Source organism: Uloborus diversus, unplaced genomic scaffold, assembly GCF_026930045.1.
Source record: "Uloborus diversus isolate 005 unplaced genomic scaffold, Udiv.v.3.1 scaffold_12, whole genome shotgun sequence".
NCBI lineage: Eukaryota > Metazoa > Arthropoda > Arachnida > Araneae > Uloboridae > Uloborus > Uloborus diversus.
This window is the reverse complement of record NW_026557876.1, coordinates 3,350,446-3,377,902: the sequence shown is the minus strand read 5'-3', so window position 1 is coordinate 3,377,902 and position 27,457 is coordinate 3,350,446. Positions and strand designations below refer to the sequence as shown.

At 37.0% G+C, this 27,457-nt stretch overlaps 1 protein-coding gene across 1 annotated transcript; it reads left to right on the top strand.

Annotated features, from left to right (window-relative positions):
* The first annotated feature begins 6,695 nt into the window (after nt 1-6,695).
* On the top strand, nt 6,696-26,839 carry LOC129232428 (ankyrin repeat and protein kinase domain-containing protein 1-like). The gene is made up of 4 exons (XM_054866573.1): nt 6,696-6,779; nt 11,555-11,642; nt 20,717-20,796; nt 25,807-26,839. The coding sequence occupies exons 1-4, from the start codon at nt 6,697-6,699 to the stop codon at nt 26,837-26,839; spliced, it is 1,284 nt and encodes a 427-aa protein (XP_054722548.1). The 5' UTR covers nt 6,696.
* Nucleotides 26,840-27,457: the final 618 nt, after the last annotated feature.

Here is a 27,457-nt window from a genome sequence, read left to right as displayed (position 1 = left end):
CGAGCTCCCCCTCCTCCTGTTTTTAAGTATAGCTTTCTGCAGTTTTAAAATTGTTTGAAAAATAATAATCTGGCTACTAAAATAAAATTCATATTTCTAGTTTCCAATCCTCTAGTTTTGATTCAATTTCATTTCACGTCAGTTGCGAATCCGGGGGGGGGGGAGGGGAGATGCATTCTCCTTTAAGTGACTAAGGTTAACCTAATAAAGGGAGTTATGTTTTGAAATATTTTTTCTACACCTCCTAGTTCTCAAAATTGACACCTTTGACCAAGGGTAACATATTGAAGGGGGTCATGTCTTTCATTTACGCAATCAGGGGGCATTTTGATTGTCCCTCTTTCCCAGAAATTGGAAACAATTTAATTATGCATTTGTGTATGAATTTTGCTGTTATTCTCTATGATAGTCCCCCCCCCCCTTGAAGTATTCTGTAAGACTGGCCTAAAGGAGGCATTTTTCTAAATTTCAATCTTCTAATTATGTTTGTTAGACGGGGTTCTGTGTAATACCAAACTTATGCGAAAGAAATATTTTTCTTGCGTGAAGTCGGTGAAAAAGGGAGAGGTGGTCACAAGGGGCGGGGGGCGCTGCCATTGAAGTATTTAGAGTGGGTTTCTGATCTCTTTTTTTGGGCGGGGGGGCTCTCGTTTTGGGATGGGGGATGATGCTCGGTAACATTGGAGGGAGATGCAGCATCACCATTAGGAGGAATGTGGATCCCGGTCTCTGTGAGCTCTAATTTTCATTCCAGGGTCCCCCATACTGAACACTATTTGTGGCTTAACCAGTTTGGTGGGACCCTGAAGACGGCTCTGATTTTCAGATCCAGACCCCCCCAGAGTTATCATTTCGCTCGGAGGACTTGGTGACTACAAGCATATCCCCGTCTTAAAAATACACACACACACCACTGCCCAGGAGGAGGGACCTGCTCGAGGCCCCTGAACCATAGGATATTGATGCCGCCGTTCAAAAAGAGGGACGGCAGAGTTTTGATCTGTGCTGGATGCCGCTTGAGTCGTAGAGAAAAGGCGAGAATGTCCGCTATGAAGAAAGTCGAATCACACAGGGCGAACCCGGATATTCAAATTTTGGACCTCCTGCAAAAAATTACCAAAGATTCTTTCCACCCACTGGATTGGGCCGCGGGCCCTTCAGTGCTATGGGGCCCACTGCAGGGACAAGAGCTATCTGTAGAAACAAGAAACCCTACGAGTAGGGTACTATTGCAACTCATGATTGCAAAAAACATGATTTGAATTCCAGATGTCAGAAGGCAAATTATAATTTTATTGTTATTCACTTAACTCGTGAATAGGGCCGATCCTAGGGTGTCGGCCACCCGTGTGCAAAGATCAAATGTGTCACCCATCTAGAGCATCTTGCAATTTTTGACTAGTTTTAACATGCTTATCCATCTTCCTTCAAGTTTTTGTGTCGAGTTTAAAGGAAAATACCAGAAAAAGGATGAATTTATGAGAAGTAAGAAAAGTTAATTCTAACAAGGTACTCTTTTGGTATAGTCAAGCCCAGTGGTTGGAAGTAGTGCGCTACAAGTAGCGACGCTACTGTAGTAGCTACATTTTTTAGTAGTTTGTAGTGTAGCGCACTACTTTTGAAAAAAAGTATAGTAGCGAGTAGTTCGATACAAAAAAAAAGGAGTTTGTAGCGATTTCAAGAAACTACTTTTAAATAAGTTTCGAAAAAAAAAGAGGTTTCAAACAAATCTGACTGATGCAAGTCTTAAGCGAGTAAAAGTTGCACCAATCAGATTTGTAACACTCTGAAAAATACGAGCTGACCTCAGACATATTATTTTGACGCTGTAAGTTTTTTCTGTTTGACGCCATTAGATTGTTTGGCATTGAAATGTTCCCATTTTCTCACTATTCACCTTGAATAGAGCCTTCATAGAAAGAAAAGAATAAGCGATAATTGCCAATTTAGTACAGCGTTTGTGCTTTCTGGCAGCAGAAAATGTCCCGTGGATGAACATTTTAAAATGTTTTAGGCCCTGACCGGTTAGCAATAAATATTACAGTCTTATAGAAATGTATGATAACGGATTTTTTCCCGTTTCATGCATATTTTGCCAGCCAAGCAAAAAGCTTTCGGTATCAATGTCATCCCTATATACAGTCGAATATCAACTTATGCGAAGGTATAAAATAAAATAATACGGTACGTATAGTATGTAGCAATAATTAAGTGCAGCATTACAATAGTACTGTACAATAGATGCAGTAATTATTAGATGAAATTAGATAAAATGCAGTAATTATATTCGATGCATTTTTAGTTGTTCAAGCATTTCAAAAATCTTTAAATTTCTATAGTTGTCAGAAACATCCTATTTTTCCTTTCATTTTCAAACTTTAGATAAACAGTCCACTTATGTGAAATTATATTTCATCAACGTCATATTTAGAATGAAAAATACACGAAATATTCTCTCATGGGAGAAACTTGTTGTGACCACCTACAACTAAATGTAGCTATGGTCTTTCTCTTCTCGTGCTGTTTTCCTCATTCAGTATTGCAATCCACCTGCTTTGAATTCCTTTCTACTGTCTCTCTTGTCAAAGTCTGAAATGCGTACTTTTCAGAACTTATCTACTCGCCCCCTCCATTCTCAAGGTGTCATGCCTGGTCAAATCTCTACTCAGAGTCCGAAGTTCCTATGACAAACATTTCCAGATGTCTTCATTATTTTATTGAACATTTTTCAATTGCAAAGAAATATTTGATCCAGTCTGCGCAGCTCGAAGAGTCGTCGTAATCAGAGTTGCACGAAAAAACTGCCGTAAAATCTGGAGTCACTTAACATTGAAATTGTATGGCATAAGTTTGAAACTTTGAAAAAGTGATGTGAAATCCGGGTGTCGCGATAATGAGGTTTTACATTTGATACATTCAAAAATTATTACTAGCTGTAAAAAGGCATTTTAATCTGTCTTCGGTGACATGAGAGGAAGGACAAAAGGAGAGGAGGCTGTTTTCCTCAAAAAAAATTTAGAAGTAAGTTGACGCATGATAAAGGATTTTAATTAATCTTCAGTTGTGCTAGGTTGCAAGGAGAAAAGAGTGGGGAATATTCAAGCAAACTTGTGCACTCACTTTCTATTTTTCTCAAACAATGCTATGCTATTGGAAATTCGGGAATTACTTTGCTTGGACAAAACATTTAAAAATCAGCATACTTATTTGACTTCTAAAAAGTTATATCGTTAAGAATTCTTGAGGAATTTCGCTTAACTCATAGAGCTATGTGTGGTCTGTGTGTGGCCGCCCCTTGCTCTCGGCCAGCCCGCGTGCAGTGCATGAGCTGCACATCTGCTAGGATTGGCCCTGCTCGTCAATGTAAAACATAATTTAAATTCAAAATGTCAAAATTCAAATTACCGTATTACCTTGCATTAGCAGGCATGCTGGAAAAATAAAGTGTGGTTGTCAAACATGCAAGGAATTTCAGATTTTCTTGCATGCCGGATAATCCGTGGAGTCTTACAATACTTGCGATCTTTTAAGTGAGCAATATTATACAACCTTTGACCAGTGGCGCAGCCAGAAAATTTTTCTGGGAGGGTTTTTCAAAATCAAAAATTGTTGATTTCTTTATCATTCATTTACAATGCGTAATCAAGGGCGCCCATATAGGGGGGTAGGGGGGGCTCAAGCCCCCCCCTTAGAAATGAGAACCTCCTTGCTTTTAGTGCTTTTTTCTTTGCAAAAATGTATAAAAATTTCTTTTCCAGCCATTAATGACTAATATAAGCCAATCATGAATAAGTTATAAAAAAATGTCAAATTTTAACATCTTTAATCTGTACTAAAATCAGTTTCCATGGGGAAAATATTCTGCTAAATCATGGGGAAAACTTTTGAGCCCCCCCCTTAAAATTTTGCATATGGGTGCCCTTGTGCGTAATTATTCAATATCAAAGAATTTCTACAGATTAGTAATTATTCATTCTAAGTAACTTCTTAAAAACAATTAATAATTCGTATTGCTGTCACTATGAAACGAAGAAAGTTTGAAAAGCACAGAATATTTATTATTAGTTTTACTTTAATCTTATATTCATTTTTTGCGTGTTTTTCGCGAGATCACTTAAAAGCTCCTCCTAAAATACATTCATGTATTTTTGAATGTCAAATGCTAGCTAATAACGGTTTCTATCTTTCGATGAGAATTGGTTAACAGCCTCAGAAAATCGGGTGCGGTAGGCTTCCTCTCACTAGATGTCCCTAAAAAGGAGTTGTGCAGAGATGGAAGTGCTGAGGGAGCATGATACCCTGTAGAGCTTTATTGACACCATTTTAGCTATCTTATACCAAGGGGGACGTGGGGTGCTTATCATGAAATACAACTTTTATATTTAAGAATTGAAAAGCAATTTCTGACTGCTTCCCGATTATTAAAAACAGTAAAATATTTTGTTGAAACCTATTCCGCTTGGAAAAGCTCAAATACTCTGCTTTTTCCCTTGATCTTAATGGAAGAAATGAATGTGCTTGTGTTCTGGGAGGGGTTTTAACCCCACATCCCCTCCCGTGGCTGCGCCACTGCCTTTGACAGGAACTTACGACCAATAACGTTAATTCATTGAAAGTGCTGTTAGTTTCTTATATTTAATGTAATTATATTTTTCAACACATTAAAACACTGTCTCAGTTGCCATTTTTTTCAGATTGTCTCTTCCCCTTCCCCCCTAGAGTAAATGGGTCATTTGCTTGCATGCTCCACCTCATAAGAACTTGTTGTAATGAATTTTTATGAAAAACAAATTTACTTGAAGAGCACCAGACATAATGATTTCTATTGAAGTGCTGAATACAGGACCAATGTGCTGTAAGTTCACATTGAATATAACCATATGATGCCCTAATTTTGGCCCTTTGTGTGGTTAAAAGAGGAATTTGATAAAATTAGGGACCAATGGATACCGGTATAAACAGCAGGTTTATTATACATGTGTCTATTTTTATATGTATATTTTAATAAATAAATGGAACATAAACATATACATAGTGTACCAGATTTACGTGTTAACTGATTTTTCTTTCGTTGAGATAAAAAGAAAATATAGAAAGAACATATTAAAGGCTTGCATATGAAATTTCAGTTTATTTAAAAAATCCTAAGCAAAAGTTTGTGGCGATTCACTTAGGAGTTGGACAAATTGCTTCAGAATTTTTATAACAGTGCAAGTTAAATTATTTTCTTTGATTTTACAATTAAAAAAAAAGAAAATAGTAGCATTTAGGTCAGATGTTTTATATGCTTTTAATTACTCACTCTGGGTCTCAATAAATATGGGTAAATTTTCCCTTTTAATTTGAGCTACTTTCAGCTTAATTTCTCATAGTGCAATCCGACACGAAGCAATAATCATGAACCATATTATAAAATGAAATGCAATCGGAATGCAACTAGAAACAGATGCAGTGAAAAAAACTAAATTTCTTTTCATCACGAAGGTTAAAAAAGTGTTCCTAAGTCCTGAATACAATCGATAAAAGAACCATTAATCTTTTGCATGAAGAAGGTCTGAAATCAGGTTTGTTTACACTGTAATATGGAAACCGGAAATGTTGCCATTAAAGCCGGAAACCCGATCTATTTATGAAATCGACGACAGCGCTCATGGTGAGAAAGTGAAATTTTTGAGCCGTTTTCAGGTGTTGCCATTCGTAGGAGATTTGAGATTTCTCTCCTTCTTATATCTCCATGCTTTTACCGAGTAGAGAGAAGAGAAAAAATGGAGGGAGAACACACACACACACACAAGAGGACTGCAGATATAAATTAAACACTAAAATGAAAAATTTGCATCAAAAAAGAAAAGGAAATGACGTCCGGGGCGAATGCTGCTAGGGACTCCGGCTGATTTCTGATCCGCAACCTCCTTACTGCAAGCCGGCAGAACAGTGAATCTTAAAACTATTGCAGAGGAGAAACCCTCTGCATGAATCTCTTTCCTGTATTTTTACCTAACCGCCTAATGGACTTTAATGCATCTCGTTTTCTCGTTATTCGGTTTGAATGTCATGGAGATATAAGAAGGAGAGAAATCTCCTACGAATGGCAACACCTGAAAACGGCTCAAAAATTTCACTTTCTCACCATTCAATGTAAAAATAGTTGTAAACATGAGCAGATTTCTGCAATAAATTTGGTCTCAAGCACTTTGAAATATGATGCATCATGCAAACATAATCATAAAAACATAAATAATAGTTATGAAAGCATTAAAAACACATCTGACAGATTTTCATAAATTTTTCAGCAACTTAATGTGTTTTTCCGGCGAATTTCCTTTTCATATTTAGCGTTGCGGCGGCCATATTGTTGTAAATAAACGTGTTTAAAGCAGTTAAGAGAGTTTCCGGAAGTCTCTTAATTTTAACACGCTTCCGAGCAAAGTTAAACTATCACATGACCGAACGACGTCATATTTTAAACCAACTTCGCAGTTAAACTAGTATAACTCGGCCAGTGTAAACGGGGTATAAACCTGTATGTTTAGTTTTCAGCAGCGCTTAAAGTTTGTCCACCAGTATGACATCACTTAATACCCTATCTTTGCCGACTACCATGTGTCGTAATTATTGAAGAGGAAAAGCCCTCTGTGCAAATGTCCTCTCTCTTCTCTTTGACTGCCCCGCCTAATGTAATATAATGTAGTTTGCATGCTTGTGCGGGCAACCATTTTGTTCTGTTTGGAAGTATCTTGTTTCTCGAACGGAATTGACTACGAATTCAGAGCTCCAAAGTAAGTGTTTCAATCCATTCTTTTTTCAAAAAAGTGGAAAATTTATTTTCTGATTCGTTCGTATCCCATGAAGTTAGAATTGTTTCTACTGTTCACAAAAGTTGACTTCTATTATTTCCGCCCCCTTGACTTGGGAGGATCAAAACAAGCGGCACTCTTTTCATTATTAACTTTCTCTTTTTTATTGCTGGTAATGTGTGACTTTAAGGTTGTATCATTAGTTTTTTTTTTTTTTTTTTGCGCTTTGGATCGGAAAAGGATATAAATAGCTCGACTGTATAGACTACGAATAACTCAAACAACATTAAACGCCTGAAGCGGTTATTGATTTTCTTATTAAATGAGTACAAAAACGAAAAGCCAAAAACATTCTTTCAACCTCTACAGAATCATATGTAAGAATTCGTGATGCAACAAATATTCGGCGCTGTCAGAATACCTAGAGTGCAAAAAATGCATTTATTTTCATGCATTGAAACGTTTATCACGCTTGATGGCTGTTTTAGTAAATTGACATTTTTAAGTGTTTTCTTTAATAATTGGCTCCAAAAAATGTCTACTGCAAATCTTGACCATTCATTGACTCACACAATAAATGTATACAAAATTTCTGATACAAAAACAGAATACTTTGTACATATTTCGAAGGTCAAGACTTATTTTATTTTTTGAAGCTAATTTTTAATACAAAAACAAATGGAATCATAAGTAGATAAAATACAAGCATAAAACATACATGGGGCAAATGTTTTTTTTTTCTCTCAGCACAAAATTAGTATAAAAATTGAATAGTATGACAAAAATGAGGGGTGGGGATGGGAAGTTACCAATCTTTTCATTTTCTTGTTAAATATGACAACCCAGAATGGAAAAATAATCATTAAAATAGTATGGTTTCCTACATAGTTTTCAACAATATGTAAATTTTACAGTTTGTGAAGATCGTGCTGCGAATTTTTAGTTCTGTACAAACACCGATTAAGATTCAGAAAAGAAAAAAAATATTCAGAATTTTTAGCAGATAGCAGGGTTTCTGCTACGGTCTCATTTTTCGCAAAATGCGAAAATACTTTCCCAATTGCGAAATGAAGCAAGGCGTTTTCGTTTTTTTTGCTCAAACATTTCGCTGAGTGTCAGACACACGCCAAAAAAAAAAAAGAAAGAAAGAAAATGGGAGAGGGGGAGGATACCAACGGAGGTGATAGAAACCAAACGCTTTTTCTCCCTTTCTCGTGAGAAGGGAGGAATGAAAAGAGGGCTTCTCTGGCATCCTTGCTCCAATGCGGGGAGGAGGCTGGATGGGTGTGTGGGGAAGATAGTTTAATAGAGAAAGCAGTTCATTGGTGGAACTTGGAGCTCTTCCTGGGGAAGGGTAGGATTTCATCATTTCGATTTCGCAGCAGCCTTTTCTTATTTCCAATCATTTGCCACTTCCGTTACTAGTCTACCCTCGAGGTGCATTGATGTCCGAATGGATCAATATTCACTAAAATATAAGAAAAGTTGACGATTCTGCATCACAAAATGCAGAAAACACTATTTGCACACGTATAAACTGCTTGTTAAGTCAAAAAATAAATTATAAATTGGTTGAAGAATCAAGTGGGGTATGAACATTTTTATGCATAAAAATTATCCTCTCAAAAAAAAAAATACTAATCATCGCTAAGATTTTTTAATTGCTATGAAGTTAAACAATACTTAGTCTGAATGGGTCCCACCGTTAAATGTTTCATTGTGGCAATGGGACTCGGGCCATTTTAAGAATCGGCATCGTGTTCTTTCGATGGTAGGTATCATTCTTTACGTACCATCTTTTTCATACCATATTTTATAGTAAGTGCTACATTTGTTGAGAAGCATTTGGTTAAATTTGAAATTCAATTATAAACTGCAAATGAAACACATTAAGACATCCAAGAAGATATGCAAACGTATTCGTTCCCCGAAAGATCTTAGCATTTTGCTAAAGCTTTTTTCCCCATTTTAGCTTTTTCATTAAAGAACTTTTGAACTCGGCTTAAACCCTGGCAGTTAGGTCTTTTTTTTTTCTTTTTTCATCACATAAAGTCTCCAGATTTTTGAAAATAAGTCATCAGTAAATTTGGTACACAATTAGAGAGCTCCAGGTTCTGAAAGACACTTTCTGGTCAATGGAGATAGGATGTGACATTTTGTTCTCGTCCATTAAAAGAAGACTCGAGGCGGGCGGAAGCAAAGGGGTGTAAATGACAAAATTAAAAATGTGGAGATAACCAGTACAAATGGTGGGGGATCCTGTCCTCTGTCTTTGGGCAAGAGATAGTACTAATAGCCCCGTAGGCGCTGCCGTACAGTATACCTTTTATTACAGTATACAGTATACCTTTGCTTCTCGCTGCCTTACGTTGCTCTTTGAAGTGCGTAACGCTTTTGAGCCGAGGTTTCTGCGGAGGCTTCACTTTGTGAGATAAATAAATACCTTGGTGCTAAAAAGTAAGGTAAGAAATAACGACGTCAAAAGACCACAAATTGCAGGTTGCTGCAGACATGCAGGGGTGACCACAGGAGGGGGGGGAGGATTTTGGTGCAAGTTGCTCTATCCAAATTGTTGGGGGAGATTTTTTTAAATTGTTTTATTTATATATGTAAATTGATTTATTGATTTATTTTTTGTTTAAACTGATTTATTTTCAATTTAAATTTATTTCATTTTATTTCAGTGCATTTTTTTTTGTATTTTATTTCATTTTACTTCAGTTTATTCTGTTTGTATTTAGTTTTCTTTGTTTATTTAGTTTGTGTGTGTGTCATTAGCGTAGCACAGAACTTTTCCAATAAAATATCAATAATAACAATAATTTAAAGTAAATACAGTCGGACCTCCACATATCGAACTTCCACGTATCGAAATTTTCGATATATCGAAATTCCAGCAAATGTCTATGTTCATTACATAGAAAAATTGTTTCTATATATCGAAATTTCTCTCGAGACATTCGTAGATTTTTTTTCCCAATTTAGACTGTTTGTCTCATGTAAAATGAAGGTTAGGGGAGAAAATGATGTTCACTAAAAGTTGCTAGGAAACTTATATGGAATCTGGGGCTGAGAGGTGTGTAGATAGGTCGTTGTTCCGCTCTGGAGTTCTTAAATTCCGTCAAGTTCATTTCAAATCTTGTTACCAGTAACACTGTAAAATCAGTTTCAAGTTATCTCTTTTGTCTGTTGATTATCATTTTCTGTCTTTTAACTTCAGTAAAAATCATTCAGGTTAAGTAGATTGTGATTTTTTTCTTTTTCTCTCGATCACATTGTCGAAACGAAAATACCCTCATGTTGCGGAACAAGTTGAATTGACGAAAAATGAAGATGCGTGAAGGTGCAAAAGTCATTTCTGTTAGTTTTTTAATTCTTAACTTTTTAATCGGATGCTCGTATAAATTAGAAATTGAGGTTCATACACGAAAATTAGCTTTAATTTTAATGTTTTCGGAGATTTTTATGATAAAAACCGATCGTTCCTATATATCGAAATTTCTATATATCGAATTTTTTTCCGGCAATTTGCTACTTCGACATATGGAGGTCCGACTGTAAATAATATTTAAAAAAAAAATTTTTAAATAAAAAAAATTGGCAAGCCAATGGGCGAGAAATTCATCATGCATTATTTGTAAATATACAGGGGAACCAAAACACCTTCAAATTTGCTGCTACGGGCAAAGCCGTGTGGGTTCCACTAGTCATAAATACAAGCGCCTGATCGAAAGATAAGAAATAGCCAAATATTTTTTTCTACTCGCATTGACTACTCTGTTTCTGTATGTAAATTTAAACTATGATTTTTGTATATATTTATCCAAGAACATTCTTCATCACACTTATTTCTACCTGTTTCAAGTATCAACTGGTTACTCACGCAGAACATGAATGCGAATTCCGTAGCTTAAGATTCCACATAATGCGAAATGCGAATTCCATCAAGTTGAGCAAAGCTAAACCAACGCTGTTTAATAATACAAACAATGCAACACCAGGTGTCAAGACACGAATTTAAATGCAAGATTTTTTCCCCCCGGGTTTTCCCCCAAGAAAAAAATTTTTCCCCAAAGAATTCCCCTCAAAACCCATTTCCCCAAAATTACCCCGGAGAGCACCAGATTTCCCCAAATTGGGGAAATTTCCCCCAATCTGGCAACACTGTATCGTGCTCAATCACTTCCGTTTAATTCATCTTCTTTTCTTATTTATTTCAGTAGCTTCATGAAAAAATGCCTCTAACAGAAGAGAAATTCCTTTTCTTTTTTTTTTGAAGAAATATGTTTGTTAAGAACTATTGTTGAGCAAATACATTGTTCCCGATAAAAAAAATGTAAAATTTGAAGAAAATACATGCTTGCGGGATGTAAAATTAGAGTTTGATTGCATATTCTGGATTTCAGTAGTTTTTTGGTCGAATAATTTTAATGTTTAAAAGAATGTTATACTTTTTAAAAAATGTGCTGAAAATCATTTTTCAAACCTTTAATTATGCTCATTGAACTGTTAATGAAATGAATTTTTAGACGAAAAGGAGGAGGCCATTTGGAAAGTATCGTGGCCAAATGTTTGGTATTCTGTATTCGGCCAAAGCACTAATCGCATCACTAGTAAGAACAAATAATTAAGGCAGGGGGGAGGGATTCTTTGGTGTTCATGTTAATAAGTGATTTAAATCCCTTGTTTTTCAGTCTTAAGTCTTCAATCGAAAAATATGTTTAAATTTATAATGTTTCATTTGTTTTTATTTTCAGGATATCCTCAAAAGGAAAAAGAAAAAAATCGAGTATTTTCACGAGAGTCAAGAAAAGAAAAACTGAAATGAACTTCGAAATGAACTCGGTAAGTGAGATTGTGTGTTTTGTTATTACTCTCCCAAAATGGAACTAAATTCAATGAATGTTTTGTGACTGTGTTGTGTACTAAAAGCTTTGCAAACAGACTTCTTGTAGCAGAACGAATAAGGTGATGAATTTCTAAATGCACTTTTGTTTTCACAGCGGAGTTTTGTTGTGTGCGTCGAAATGACTCGCACTCCAAACTGAATTTCAGTTTGTCGTACTTTCTTTAACGACATCGTTCCTCACAGTTTGGGTTTGAATGCAAACACTTCGGATTCCCATTCCTTTCCCACTTCACGTCCCCAATTTGTGTTTGTATTCGATTCGTTCCCCGAAGCGCTATACTTCGACGATCCGCGCCGTAAAATCTTCGACCGAAATGTTTCTGGGAAATAAGTTCAAACGCTGTAAATGGGTGGTGCCAGATCCTCGTGACACAGTGTTTCGTTCGCTGTCACGAATCAAAAGGCACCTCGAGTGTCACGAACGTGGGGCCGACCATTCATGAAATGGCGACTGAAAAGCATGCATTCATAAAATAAGCTTAGAGCAATGATAACAACTACTGTCGGTCCATGGACGCCCCCCGAATTGTAACGACTGAATAAATAGAACCAGGGTTTGTGCTGCCTATGGGAAAAAAATAAGCAAATGCCAGACCTGGAAAAGTAATGGAAATTTATTTAAAGTCATGGAAAAATGTCCTGGGCTTAGAGAAAGTAAAAGTAGCTAAAACAAACCTTAGAAATCTTGAGTGATTTAGCAGTTTTGCACATAAAGCCGTTAAAACTGGGAAATGGAAGGAACCCAAAAAGAAATCTGAATTTTGAAATCTGATTGCATCCACTTCGGTATCAGCCGCACCTATTTTCTTTGCAATGTGATTTTACTGCTTGGGCATCGCTCATTTTGAGTTTACCATTATTTTCAACACTTCATATAATTTATGTTCTGTAGTAGCGATCTTCCATGGTCTTGATTTTGTCCCGCCCGCTCAAAAAATGAAAAAATCAATTCCATGCGAGTTTGTTTCTACCACCCATAAAACCTTCATTGCTGAACTTATCCGAGTGTGTCTTAATTTGTCGAAAGTTTTAGAAAATTTAGATCTTAATTGAGGCGATAAAACACAGGAATAGGGGGATTTCAATGCTCTGAATAAACCTCATGTAACAAGGTCATGAAAATTTTTATGAAGTCATGAAAAAGTCATGGAATTTTTTCATGATCGAAATAGAGTACGAACCCTGAAAAGCAAAGCAAAGAGTGAAAATTGAAAGTTGTTTTAAAAGCCTTGTTTTTATTAATTATTAATATATTTATTTTTTTAAATACAGGATTATTGCAACAGTTAAAATTTTCGAAATCACGGAGATTTTCCGGTCATTTTCCAACAATGAAAATCACGCGAATGTATGCTGACGACAGTCTGTTATGATTAATCGCTCATATTGCTGCATTAATAAAACTATTTTTGTTCACAAAAAAATTTAAAAAACCACACAGCCTTGAGGCGATTGGCGCCAAATTTAACACACCTGGTGTACATATATGTTCACATTCATTTCAAATTTCATCCAGAACGTAGCATTACTTCTAGTGATATGGCACTCTCAATGAAAAAGAAAGAACGTTTGATTGCACCGCCTGCACTTGTTAGGGGCAACATATGAACTAAATTTTATTTGATTCTGCCTGTTACTTCTTGGGCAATAGCAGGTGCCAGGGATGGGTCATTCCTGAATGAACGGGTCAAAAAGAACGAATCCTCAAGATGAACCGAGCCGTTCGTTCACTTAAAATAAACAACTCTTCTTTTTAGCGGTGAGTAGTTTGGAACATTGTGTTGATGCACTTGTGATGAAATCTCCCCTCTTTTTTTGGTAATTGCTAGATTGCTTTTCTGCATCACAAGGAACATCCTTTTCAGTGCATAAAATGTGAGCTAATGAATGTAAAAAAATCCGACTTTTGTCGCATGTCTTTAAATCTACAAGCTCACGTTTTGTGCATTGAAAAAGCATTCCTTGTAATGCCAAAACACGTGTCTGCAGTGTTCCTGCACATTTGTGCTTTTGACGTCGTTTTATTTTTTAAGAAAAGGTATTTTTGTGCTTCAAAAAACCATTCAATAATATAAAAAAGCATAACAACTTTCATTGGTCTCAAAATTTGAATTTCACTTTTAAATTTGAATTGTAAATGATTGCAGTATATTGTGTGGTTGAACTTTTTTATTAATTGTAAAATCTTCTCTGAACAATATTCAATTTTTTACAACTGCTTATTGGCCGAGTACTCGGTACGTCTGTAGTAATTGCATTCGTCTTCAAATTTTTAACTCTCAATGAACCCCAAATTTCCTTTTTCTCCGTTTTGCAGTACAATATATTCATTCGTACTTTTTCACTTTCGGCTTCATTTGTCATTTTTCTTGAATCTTCGCAGTTCATTTGCAGTTTTCCAATGCATCCATCAGTAATGTTTTATGAAACTTGTTTGGGCTCCGAGCAAAATATTTGGACATTGGACTTCCTGTCCCACGCACCTGCTAAAATTCTCCTCACGCTTTCTGTCGCCAAAATTATTTCTAAAAATAGCTTTTATCACTTTTCTGGCAAACCTTTTGCTTTCTATAACATCCCTATCATCTGTATTGATTGTGCTTCTCTTTTTTTACTGATTATTACTGTCTAATGTTGTTCCCCATTAAAAAAAAGTTGCGCTTATTTTCTGTTCTCATCTGTACTGTGGAATATTTTTTGGTGAGTCTTTCTTTTTTGTAATTAAGTTATCTGGTACTCAGGCTGACAGAGTTGCTCAATGGGGGGGGGGGGGGGGGGGGGGGGGGGGGGGTGAACATTCAAGCATAAATATATACTTAATTATTGATTCTTATATTATTACCTATTGTTACTTATAGATGATTCTAAGCTAGTTACGAGGGACATGAATTCTTCATTAAAAATTTCAATTTGTACGCACCAGGGTTGGCAAAATCCCATTGTTTTAAAAAAAAAACCAATGGGCCCAGGGTTTTTTGGGTTTTTTTAAATAAAACCAAAAAAAAAACTAAAGCTGGGTTCAGACGTGCCAGGACTTACTCAAGATAATTTGAGTTATTTATTGACCAGTTAAAGAAAAAAGTTAAATATATTTCTTAAAATTTTTGAAATTTTTTTTAATGCCGTTAAGAGTTAAGAAATGCTATTAAAGTTCAAAATTAATTTTTTATGTCCCTTGTCTGTGGTGAAGAACAAATGAAAAAGAAGTTTAAATTGTAAAAGTATTTAAATTAATTAATATTTTTAAAAACTTCTCAGAAAATTTTAAAAACCCAGAAGTGGGCTAAATAATGGGTTTTTTCAAAAAAAAAAAAAAAAACCCATTGGGTACAACCCGATTGGGTCCAATCCGACCAACCCTATAACGCATGGTTTTTTTTCCCGAATAAAATAATAACCAAGTTTTTCGACATTTTTGTGCATGTGAAAATGAAAATGTTCAAAATCTAGTGCAATAAATGACTAAAATGCAATAAGTGACAATTTGGAACTGAAGGGAGGAAAAATACATATATATTTGAAAGCTTTGCACGACTTTGTAAAGATTTTCTTCTCTTGGCTATGGTGCCATTTCAGCAAACTGAATTACCACCTGACTGCTTCAGAAAAATGCCAATAATTTGTTTCTAAAAATTTTCAAGCTACCATTGTTTTTTTAATATGTAGTTACGGAATATATTATATTGAAAATATGAATTAAAAAAAGAATTCTTAAAATTTTAGTGCCTCTATTTAAACATCAATTTATTGTTCTTTAATTTACAATGATTTAAAAAAGAATTTTCGTTAAAACATCATATAAAACTTACATGCAGAAACCATCACAAAAATTAAGCTTTTTTCTTTCTCGGCTCCTAAATATTGCACATTTTATAACATTCCTTTGAGTTACGTATGGAACTGAAATGAGTTAGTTGTCTAGGTAGTGTTTGGAATTTTTTTTCATTACTATACCAACTGTTACAAAAGAAAGTTTTTATGTAATCGAGTTATTGGCAATTTTTTTGAGCAAAATATTTTTAATGATCATTTCAAAGAAAAATATTATCAAATACTCATTAATTACAACTTATTTATATTTATGCATTGCGAATATTGCATCAAATACTGATTGATTAGATTACTCCTCTTTACCTTTAGTATACTTTTGGCCAGTTTAAAACACTTTTGAACGGTAAAAACCACCTGTCCTGTCCTAAACCAGTTTCGTAGAGTCCAAAACCCAAACCCGCCGGCTGAGCTACCGGTATATTTGTTGTTACTTTTTTCGTTGCATGGTCTATTGATAACACTGTAATCATATATGCAGTGCTGTAGCTGGAAATGTTTAATATTTTAATTTTTTGACATGCTGAAATGGAAATCTGTGATTTCTGGAATGGAAAACAAATCTTACCGTTCAGCAATTGAGAAGTGTCTGACAAAATCAACTGTAATTGCTTTTTGCATCAAAACCTGAATAGAACTTCCTTTTATTCATTTTTCACAGCCATATTTTCTTACTTTCAGACAAATTTAGTTATTTTTCCTTCAAAGGAGATTACTGATCCGATGAAACATTTCAACTGTTTGCGAGTATGTCGTGCAGAGAGATCACCTCCCAGTTTTTTAAATGAACGAAGTCGTTCAAATGAACGGATCAAAAGAATGAACGATCCTCTGATGAACAAATCATTGAAAAGAACGACTTTCTAGCAGGAACGCATAACTCAAAAAACATTCTGAGTTGATCGACCCCCTTGGATTAATTCGTGCCAAAAGCGAATGGGTACAAATTTACATAGGGATATCAAATTTAGTTCAATTTCATGCGGTAGTTTTTGCTGTAGAGCGGCCAAAAAAACCGACCACACACGTACAGACACACGAACACACTCACAAGGAGACAGAGAGACATTTGGAAAAATAGTCCAAATGGACTCAGCACACCTCAAAACGTTCGAATCTGTCAAAAATCGAAATCCGAAAATTTGCACAAACCAATACTCTTTTTTTAAATATTGGATAAAATGAGGAGTTTACTTTCAAAACAGATTATATCCACTTCTGGAAAAAAATGTTTTTATTTTTTTCGTTTTCAGAATCTTTAATATAAGCCCTAACGACCCATGAATTTCTTTCTTCTGGAAGTGGTTTATATCTACTGTTAAAAAATGCTTAAGCATTGTTTTTATCACCTAAACGGTGTTTATCCATTCCCTTATTTCTCTCCAGGTCTTCTACAGCAAAGTGGAACCTATCCCTTATTTGCCAGTACCCACTCCATTCACTTTCATATCAAAAAGGCTCACATCCAAATTTGAATTTTCCGCTTCCAATTCAAATGCAGTTCACAAATAGAATGGCGGAGCGAAGCACTATCTGATCATTTCCAATCAAACGTGCTGTTAAGAGATTGCAGAACCTTGCGCATTGTGCAAGTCTATTATATTGTTACCAGTTCAGCCACTTCAAGAAATTCTTTAATGACGACGCAGTTCTTGAGAAAAACGAGATTTATTTACAACTATGTGCAAGAAATGTTCTTAACAACTGCTAAATTATTCAGAGCAATAAGGCAAATGTCAACTAACACCGCAAACTCGGCGGTAACACACGCATTCACATCGAAATACGCAAAACACACAGCGCAAAGGCTTCGCAAAACAGAGCTAGAGTGATTTGCCAGTAGTTGACCATTTAGTGGAAATCTCTACAAGTTCTATTTAATTTCACAGGGGAAAAAAAAAAAAAACTGGAATAAAATTGTAAATTTTTCTACGTGTGTATAAAACTAACAGGATCAACGGTTACTAGTCATTTTTCTGTTTTACTTACTATTTTTCAAGTTATTTCGAATAGAAGTTAAAAAGGGAGACTTTGCCAGTAGTTGACCACTTTTTAAGCAATGTAAAATCTGAAAGCTACTAAATTAAAATCGGACCGGATGCATGCTTGTGTGCACTTATGTTCCCTTAAAGGTCGCTCCTGATTGGTTGTTGGGTAGATGACGTGTCACGTGACTTTGATGATGGTTACACGACATTGATGACTAATAGGTTAAAATGTCGTGACATTTGGTGCCAAAACTAAGCCACCAAAAAATGGTGCCAACTTTATATTACATCTTCAATTTGTTGCCGAGTCCATGGACTACAAACGCATATGACGTCATTGATATATGAGACGCCGAAGGCGGAGAATCGAGCCATCCTAGACCGCTCGTATCATGCTTAAATATTTACTAAAAATCATGCGTTGATATTATGAGTGATCAGTGTAAGTGCAGTAAACTCCCAATTATCTGCAGAATAGGGTGACATGGTAACCGCGGATAATCTGCAAACTGAATTAAAATCAACACTCGCACATACTTTTAAACTCTGCCAGCGATGACCTATTAAATTTTAAAAAGTCACCACATTTGGCGACATTTAGCAATTTATCGCCACATTTGGCGACATTTAGCAATTTTTCGCCAAATTTGGCACCAAAAATAAGTTGCCAAAAATGACGCCAACTTAGCGATATCTCTTTAATTTCTCGCCAAGTCCACAGCAGCCACTCCAAGCAGATATGACATCACCATCGTGTAAGTCGCCGCAGTACCCGAACGTTGTACTGTCGATCCGAATCTAGTCGGCATAGCTGCCAGAATAATGTCTAAACATGATAACATTACTGTTGAGTAACACTTGAATGAAAAATCCTTAATAGTTTATAGGGGTTGTCGAAGGGGGTCCCAGCATAAATGATTAGTAAAATGATGCAATTTTTTTTATTTACTTAGTATAAACATGGATGATCAGCATATATCAGCAAATGAACCTGAAGAATAAAGTTTGGCGGCAAGGAATATGATTAAACATTTTATCTTATGACAATTCTCCCTAGTAAGAAAAGTGATTTTCTTGAAATTTTTCATGTGTCTCTGTAATTGTACCGTCTTAACCTCCATTCAAAACTTTAGTTACAACTATAAATTATAAGAGAACACTTCATGGGATGCTATAAATTAGTTCCAGCAATCAGATCAAAAATATCTACTTATTTATTCTTGTTTTGCACATATTAGTGCTCGAGTGGTCAACTACTGGCAGGTTGTCAACCACTGGCAAATCACCCTACACTACACACTCAACACCGCGACAACTCAGTCAAGACTAACTTAGAACACGCCGCCTTGGCTATTTATAAGTCCCCGGAAAGTTTCCACAATATTCCACAGAGAAATTTCGATTACGTTCTACCAATATTTTCTTTTTTATTCCCTTCAGAAATCTCATCAGGGGACCATATACGTCATTTCGAATTTAAGGGGGTTGTATACTCATTACAAGAAACTATTTACCGGTTAAGTTACTACGATAATTTCAGATGAAAATTGATGGAACAACCGCCAAAATTAGCCAGACTGCAACAAATTAATCATAGAAACAATTACTATTTACAAGATTTGTAACACTATGTTAGGCAAGTGTGACCTCAAATTATGACTACTAAATTAATATTACGTAATGAATATTACTATTGTGATAAGTTATGATAAAAATTGTGATTAGTTGTGATAAAAGTTGTGATCTCTATTAATACCTACAACGTTTTTATTTGAATCGGCTTGAGTGGTTTTATTGGTCATACTTAATTGGATTGAAGGTCTTTTTTTTTTTTTTTTTTGATGTTCTGTCAAAAGAATAAAGTAGGATGGAGTAAAGTAGAGTAAAATATATATATATATATGAATGAAAAAATGTTGAACATTTTGTTTCAGTTTTAAAGTTATTTGTGAACAAAATGCGTGTTTTTGTTTTTTTTTTCTTTCTTTTTTTTTTTTTACAAAAGAGATGATATCTACTGTTTTATTCCAGAAGAATATATTCAAACCCCCAATGCAGAATGATATAAAATTTGCGACGTGCCTCGCAGAACAGATGCTTGAGTTGCAGAACAATTCTGTTAAAATGTGTGAGGAAAACTTAGACAAATTTTCTGCAGTGTCTGCACAAATGTCATATTCTAAATCTGAAAAGATCCTGATTTTTCTAGCGTTTTTGGTTCCCCTTTTCCTTATTTTTCCCAATCGATCTTCATCCACTGCAATTTCCTCCATTGAAGTATGTTTTGGAAACATGCCAACACTGAAGCATGTCCATTGCCGAAAATTGCGTGTCTTGTTTGAGATTTTAATCTTCTTACATCCTGAAAATATTTCAATTATTTAGAAAGTTTTGAAGTGTTTTTTTATGTGCTGCCCTAATTTGACTCAATTTATTTATTAATTTAGTTGTTTTGTTTGTTTATTAACGTTATTTTAATTGCTCCTTCATGCTATGTAAAATGAACCAAAAAAGTGCGGTTCGACGCCTAGGTTCGGATTTTTGTATCTTTGCTCTTTCTGTGCGTTTTAGAAGGCATATAAAATTTTTTATTAGAGTCTCAATCGGTTAAGGTTCCACAGAAATGCGTAGCAAGAGTAGAGTTTTAAAAACTGAGAAATAAAAGAAAGGAAACCTCCTGCATAAAACGATTTTGATTTAGGGCACCCGATTTGTGGAAAAGGTCAGGTTGGTTTCTTGTGTATGAAGTACTTGCAGAACAATTTTGGTTAAATGATTTTACGTCGCAGAACATCACCAAGTATTCTGATTTGTAGTCCAAAACAAAATTGGTAAATTAGATCTGATAAAATGAAGGAAAATTCCTAGACTTATGGCAATAGTCACTTGTTGCGAATAGCCACTACCAAAACATTGTGGGAAATTCGAAATTCAAACAGTTAGTGTTTCTGTGTAAAACGTGTTTTTTCTTTTTTCAAAAAAATTATAAAACTGGATATAATCCGTTTTGAAAGTAAACTCTTTTAGTAAAAAGGACTGCTCTCTGCCTTCGACTTTTTTTTTTTTTTTTTTTGTAAAATCGTAACTGGAAAAGGAACCATCCTTTTCGGCTGTCTTTTGGACTACTGTTTGATGTGTTAGCGAGTCACGATTCCGCTGTCCATCCTAAGAACCCTGTGTTTGCTCTGTTTCAGGGGAGTGGCCGTGGAGCAGATGGGGAGCTGCCATCGATGTCCAAGCGTCAATCCCAAGATGGCGAAGGACAACCTCCCAGGTAAGTTGTCCGTGGATGAAGTGATATTGTGCTGTCGTTCATTCAGAACGGGAAGGGAAGTCTTCCCTCTTGTGTCACATTTGCGGATGTAAAAATTATGGAAATTTTAAAGTGGTGGTTAAAGCAAAAAAAAAAAATGGAAGTTTGGGGAAAAATTGAATTTTTTGTCAATTTATGTGTCACATTCTAATAGATTAATTAGTTTAATCATCAGATGGTTTAGAAATTTCGAAGGCTTTCCTCTATCCAAATTGTTATTTAGTGCTTCATCTCCACTCCCTGTCGAAAGCCAGTCTTGCGTCAATTTCATTTTTGCTTTCCATTTGAATATTTAAGGGTTTTCTTATAAGTCAAATCATAAACTGACATTTTTGCACGCCACAGTTAATATCCAGGCTTTTAATATGTTCCCTGTTCAAAACGAATCGTCGCTGAAGTGCTACGTTTTTTAAAGTGAAACACGGAAACATCATTTTGTAAAATAAAAAAAAAATTGTTTACTAGTCACTGCATCGTTATCTATCATCATTATCTGCTATCTGCCAGAGTTAAGGGTTAATCCATTGGACTGTGGGTTAAAACTTAAAACTACCAAAATGTCCCCAAACAGGCAGTCCTGCTTTCAAATGTACATGGAAGCAAATCTTCACCAACCATACCATGACGGGCGACATAATAGTGAGGTTAGATAATAGAGTTGGGGGATTATTTTATGCTTCGGAGCAACTGTTGATATAGTTTAATCTTATGGAGCATTAGTTTCAGCTTTAAATTCATTGCACGGGTATCGCCGTGACGGTACCACTAGTATGTATATATAAGGTGAAAAATTAAGTGCCCGCCGAATCCCCCCCCCAATTAAAAAAAACCATCGGTTATCCATGCCACTGGTCAGTTGTGTAACTTTAAATTTTCTGTCCCCCCCCCCAGCAAATCTGATTTTGGGCCCCCTACTAAAAATCGTATTCCTGTATATTTGAAGTACATTTTTTCGATTTTGTTGGTCTTCTTTGGGGACCTTCGTAAATTTTGCGAAATTTTAGTTTTAAAAATGCGATTGTAAGCCTTTCTTAAATTGCCTTTTTGCAACTTAGATTTCTAAGGAAAAGTTCGAACCCCCTCATTCCTTCCCCTAACTTCAACCAAAGTGGCCCACAAATGCGATTATAGGATGTTATGCAAGATGAAAGGGGAAGTTGTTCAAAGATGAGACTTCCGGGAAGCTGTTTTGATAATGAAGTTCCCAAAACGCAATTTTAGATCATCTTTGGTAATTCAAAAAGGGTTGAGGGTTCGGAAGCTCTCCTCCGGAAATTTTCCGAATTTAAACTCCTGAACCGCAATTGTAGGTCACCTTTGATGATCTGACGATAAGAGATGAGGTTCCGGGACTGTCCCAACTTTTTTTTGAAAATCAAAGTTTAAAAATCAAAAATTTTGGGGAAGGTTTCGGAACTTGGCCCCGGAATTTTGAAAATAGAAGTTCCAAAAAAAAAAAAAAATAGTTTTAAGCACATTTTGAACATATTAGGAAGAAAGAGGTTTTTTTGGACTCTCTTCCGGAATGTTTCCGAAATTGAAGTTTAAAAACACATTAGGCTGTTTTTCGTGAATTAAAGGCAATTAATTAGAGGATCTCTTCTTTCTCATTTTCTTGGTAAAGTCCCTATCTTTTATTTGTTCTGAAGAAAAAATAATGAGAAAACTAAGTAGGTAATAAATTAACAATTGCCTGCAAAAAAAAAGTAATCTCAAAACAAAGTAGTTATTCCATTTCTTTTCTTTAAGTTGGGAGGTCAAGAGTTGGTTCGATTTCCCCACCTAATGTCAGGGATACTCTTTACTGAATAGACCAGCTAGGCCATGACCTAGAACACCGGCCATTCGGGGGGCCCCTAAATGGCGAAAACTGTTTAAACAAGTAGCAAAAATTGTAATGTATGGCTATAAGAGGGCCCCGAGAAAGTGTTTGACCAACGACCTCTAACATTATGTCTTACTTGAGAGCCCCTAGACCAATAGGTTCAGGGGCCCAGAATCAATATAAGCATTTAAAAATAAGTTTGATTTTGTGAAAAAGCTAATAAATTTGAATGAAAACAAAGTTCAAAAATTTTTGAGACCTCTTCCGATTCGCCCCCCTCCCCCACCTCCGAAATATAGATCCTACCCCAAAAAACTTCTTTTGGCTGTCTCTTATCTGGCTTCGGTACGGTCAGGACTAATTCCTTCCTTTCCTCTTCATTCACGAATTTTCCCTTCTTTCCGTGGCAGGTGATGGTCTAGGGAGGGCATGTGGTACTCTTTGTACCGAGCCAAGGTTTGGTTTTCGCGCTTGGAAGTTGGACCGTGGGCCCCTTCTCTCTACTCGGGGCCTTTTTACTGAATAGGCCGACTAGGCAGTGACCTAGAGCCCCTGCTATTTAGGGGCCCAAAATGGCAAAAATTGTAATATTTGGCTACATGAGGGCCCCGAAATTGCGTTTGGCCAAGGGCATCAGATATCTTAATTGGAAGTCCTAAATCAATAGGTTCTGGGATTCTAGGTGCCTCACTGTGTCCCTAAGGTTCATAAATTTAATGAATTCCTTAACTTTTTTTTATGCTCTTATGTTTAACCTTTTCAAACCAAGTTTGAAACACGGAAAAATTTAATAAAATTGAATGAAAACAAAGCTCAAACACATTTTTGGGCCCCTTGCGAATCCGGGGCCCCCGGATTGCAAGGCCTTGCGGTATGTACTCACGCCACTGCCACTCGTACATATGACGTATTTTCCAACCCCAATAACGTTCCCCCACCTTTTAGTTCTCATAAACCATGAAGGACGAATGCAAACCTAAAGGGGGTATCTTTGTATATTAATAGGCAAGCTGTTTTCTTTCGGTACCGATTCCTCTTCTGTTTGTGAACCGATTTCCTTCATTCTTTCTTTGTTCGGTAGCTATTGCCGAGTTTTAGTGTCTTCAATAACAAATTTTGAAATCGAACGCTAATTTACTGAGGTATTAATAAACAACGCATTTTCGTCCTAAATGGCTCTTTCTACGCGAACGGATGATCCAGTATTTTCGAATTTGATATGGTTGGAAAGGTCTTTAAAAAATACTCCTAACGATAAAATTACCAGGGCGCCCAAGGTCCGACAACCTAAATCCATTAGAAAAAGTTATAAGCGTTTTTTAGTTAGCGAAACTCAAAAATATTAATTTTATCTCTTTTCCATTGTTGAAATTCATTGTGGAAAGCGTGAAACATTAAGTTTTAATTCATTTTTTAAACCGCTTTTTTTACACGAAAAAAGCATTTTAGTGCTTTGAGTTTGGTGTGGTTGAAAAGCTCGTGAAAACTACTTCTAAAAACGTTTATCCCCCGTTTACGACAAAAAAACGAAAACCTGCCAAGGTGACTAGAAAAGGATCTAGAAGCAATTATAAGTTAGCAAAAATTCATTTTTATTTGATTTTTCACGCAACTTAGTTAGCGTGATGAAATTACTAGATAATATTATTCGTTGCCATTTCGCGCTTGACCGTAAAAAAATGCAATTCTTGCATTTTTTTTTTAAATTTTATATTTCTAACGGCAACGGTCATGCCTACTTTTACAAAGAATATTGCTTATACAAAAGTTTACGTATTAAAGGAGTTTTACGGTATCATTTCATTCAGGAAGACTTCCATAATCGTGAAATTGGCGAACTTTATCCATTGGTGTAAAATCTTTGGCACCAATTGCAGCGCGAGAAATGTTTTTTCTTTGCATACGCAAGCAAAGAGTAGGGAAATATATATTTGCATTCGGTTTCCACAAAACAGGGGCTGTCCACGAATGAAGTCCCGCTTTAAGGTGAGGTTCATGAAATAGTAACAGTTTGTGACAAGGGAGAGGACCCAAATGACAGGCAGGACATACAATGGGTCTAATGTGACAACAAGCCTTTTTTTAATAGGAACATTTATGAAAAACAGCTTGACATGTGACAAAAGGAAGAGGGGTATGGTGAACTGCGAAACTTTGACAAAGAGGGCGATAGGGTCGAAAATGTTGAAAAGTGTGACATCAGTTACGCACCGCCCCCAACCATACACAAATCTGAAAGACGACCTTTTTTAAAAATTGTACTATTATTGCGACGTCCAGTGTTTTCGAATGGACAGTTGCCACGAGTAGAGTTCGCTCATTTGATACTTGGAAATATATATTTCTAACGACAAAGAAGCTACTTACTCAGTAATAGACGTTTTATAAGTAATATTGTTCACACAGAAGTTTTTCGTATAAACTGAGTTTTGATGCTTCATTTCATACGGGAATGTTTCCAAAATTGCATTACTGACGATTTTTAACCATTGGCGTCCATTTTTTTGTTTCCAATGCCAGCGCAAAATTTTTTTTTTCTTTGCATACGTAAACAAAGAGTCAGGAAGAATCTATTTGCATAGGGTTAGCACAAAGCAACATGGTATCCAAAGTAAAATGAATCAAGCCAAGAATTGAACGACCACACCTATTTCTCAATGGGGCTGTTTTCTTCAGTCAAAAGTACTACTTTTAGTCACTGAAATTGATAGAATAAGCAAAAGAAATAACGTGGAGCCAGAAAAAACTTTTGTTTTCTCGACGGTTATTTTTTATTCATATCTCAAACGTTCGATTTTGGAAATAAAGCGTGATCTTTATGACGTTACAAGTGATGTACTTTGGCGCTCTATTCCATTACCGTGCTAAATGTTTACGCTCTGCTGTCGACCGCCTTTCCACGCTATGTCTCTCCACCTCCAATCCAGTAAAATTCATGATGAAGTGAGAATTTAGGACATTGAATCAAACTGTCCCTTACCTGCATCAAGTTGAATATGTTTAGATTTAACAGTTATCTTTCATTTTGGAGGTTTTCTAGTCCAGAGATCGTTCAAATAAGATTTCATGTGTGGGGAAAGTGGTCGAAAACCCTCCCGCTTTCAGTTTGAACGGAACCTGAATCTCACTCTCTCTCTCTCTTCCAGGAGACTCCGGCCGGAGGACGGAGGTGCGTCGGAGACGGACCGGAGAGGGCGGACCGCGTTGCATCGTGCAGCATTGAGCGGAGACACGGATGAGATCAGGGCGCTGCTGGACGGAGGATGGAACACGAGGGCGATTGATGCGGATGGACAGACGCCCCTCCACCTGGCCTTGCGGTTTGAATGGGAGGCCGCGGCAGAGCTGCTTGTGGATGCCGATTGCATCACGGATGTGGTGGATAATGACGGGTGGACCCCTCTACATCGCGCTGCCGAGAGTGGGTTCGAGAATGTCGTCCGTATCCTGCTCGCGGGGGGTGCAGACGCAAGTGCGAAAGAGAGAAATGAATGCACGCCCCTCCATATTGCCGTGGTCTGCGGGATGGAGGCCGCGGCAGAGGTGCTGCTGGAGGCCGCCCCCGGATGCGACGAGCCGAACAGTGTAGGATGCACCCCCCTGCACGGCGCTGCTATGTCCGGTCTCGCGCGGATGGCGGGAGCCTTGGTGTCGAGGGGTGCGCGTCTCAAGCTTAAGGATATAGATGGACACTGTCCCTTGTACTGGGCCCTGTGGTGTGGAAAAGACGGTGTGGCGAGGGTGCTCCTGGCGACCTACGCGTGGAGGGGCATCGAGATACATTGGGAGGAGATGAGGCTCCCGAAGGATGAAGAGGAGCGCTTCGTCCGGCTGCTCTCCGACTGCGAGGCCGAGATGAGGGAGGCCCGGGTGGAGGGGTCCCGCCTCTCCCTCCGCGACATCGCCCGCCGACCCCCCTCCCGCCTCGCCCGGCGCCTCTCCGACGAGGCGATCCGGCGGCTCTCGGACCGGGACCTCCTGGCGCGGGACTTCCCGCTCTTCGGCGACCTCCTCCTCGTCCGGCTCGGGGAGGTCCGGGAGAGGAGGGCCCTGGAGGACCGCTTCCTGCGCTGCTTCCCCCTCCTCTGCCCGCCCCTGCCCCCCACCTGCACCGACGTCCTCCTCGCGTGCCTGGCGGACGACGACCTGAGGAACTTCGCCCGGGCCGCGGAACTCTAGTCCCCGAGATTCCGTTCGGGTGCCTCGCGATTGGAAAGGGAAAATAAAGATCACAGGACTTTGCTCTAATTATATGAACCTCCTGTGACAACTTTATCTGCTGTTTTTGTGAATTATTCTGAGACACCTTTAAAATAGCTTTGTACATCATTTGCGAAATGCTTTGTGTGTATCAACCACGTAATAAAAGGAATATTCAAGCCATTGATAAAATCTCTTCCTGTACCCTATTGGCACGAAAGAAGTAGAGTGAGCCGAAAATATTAACTCTGCCAAAAACTGAGAATGTCGTTCACACGGCTCGATGCGTCATCGGGGGGATATTTCGATGATTGGGGATCTGGTGCGGTGGTCTCATTTTCAGGGGTAAATGTATATATATATTTTTTTTGTAAGATACCTCTCGCACTGGAACTAAAAATGGACGACAATGAAGAAAGATCGCCAGATTCCCAATGATCGAAGATAAATAGAGGAAAACATTAATAAAATTCGTTTAATTTAACTTAAGACAAGAGATAATTGTCCCATGATATGTGTTGTACTGAATTTTTATCTAAAAATGACTCAAATCTCCATATGTTTCATTCATATCGATTGAATGTGCTAGTTATACCC

What these genes read in the sequence shown, in the direction of transcription:
- LOC129232428 (XM_054866573.1), top strand. Translation starts at nt 6,697, where the DNA reads ATGCTTGTGCGGGCAACCATTTTGTTCTGTTTGGAAGTATCTTGTTTC. An exon ending in TGAACTTCGAAATGAACTCG is followed by an intron (nt 11,643 to 20,716) that starts GTAAGTGAGATT and finishes GCTCTGTTTCAG; the next exon opens with GGGAGTGGCCGTGGAGCAGA. An exon ending in GGCGAAGGACAACCTCCCAG is followed by an intron (nt 20,797 to 25,806) that starts GTAAGTTGTCCG and finishes TCTCTCTTCCAG; the next exon opens with GAGACTCCGGCCGGAGGACG.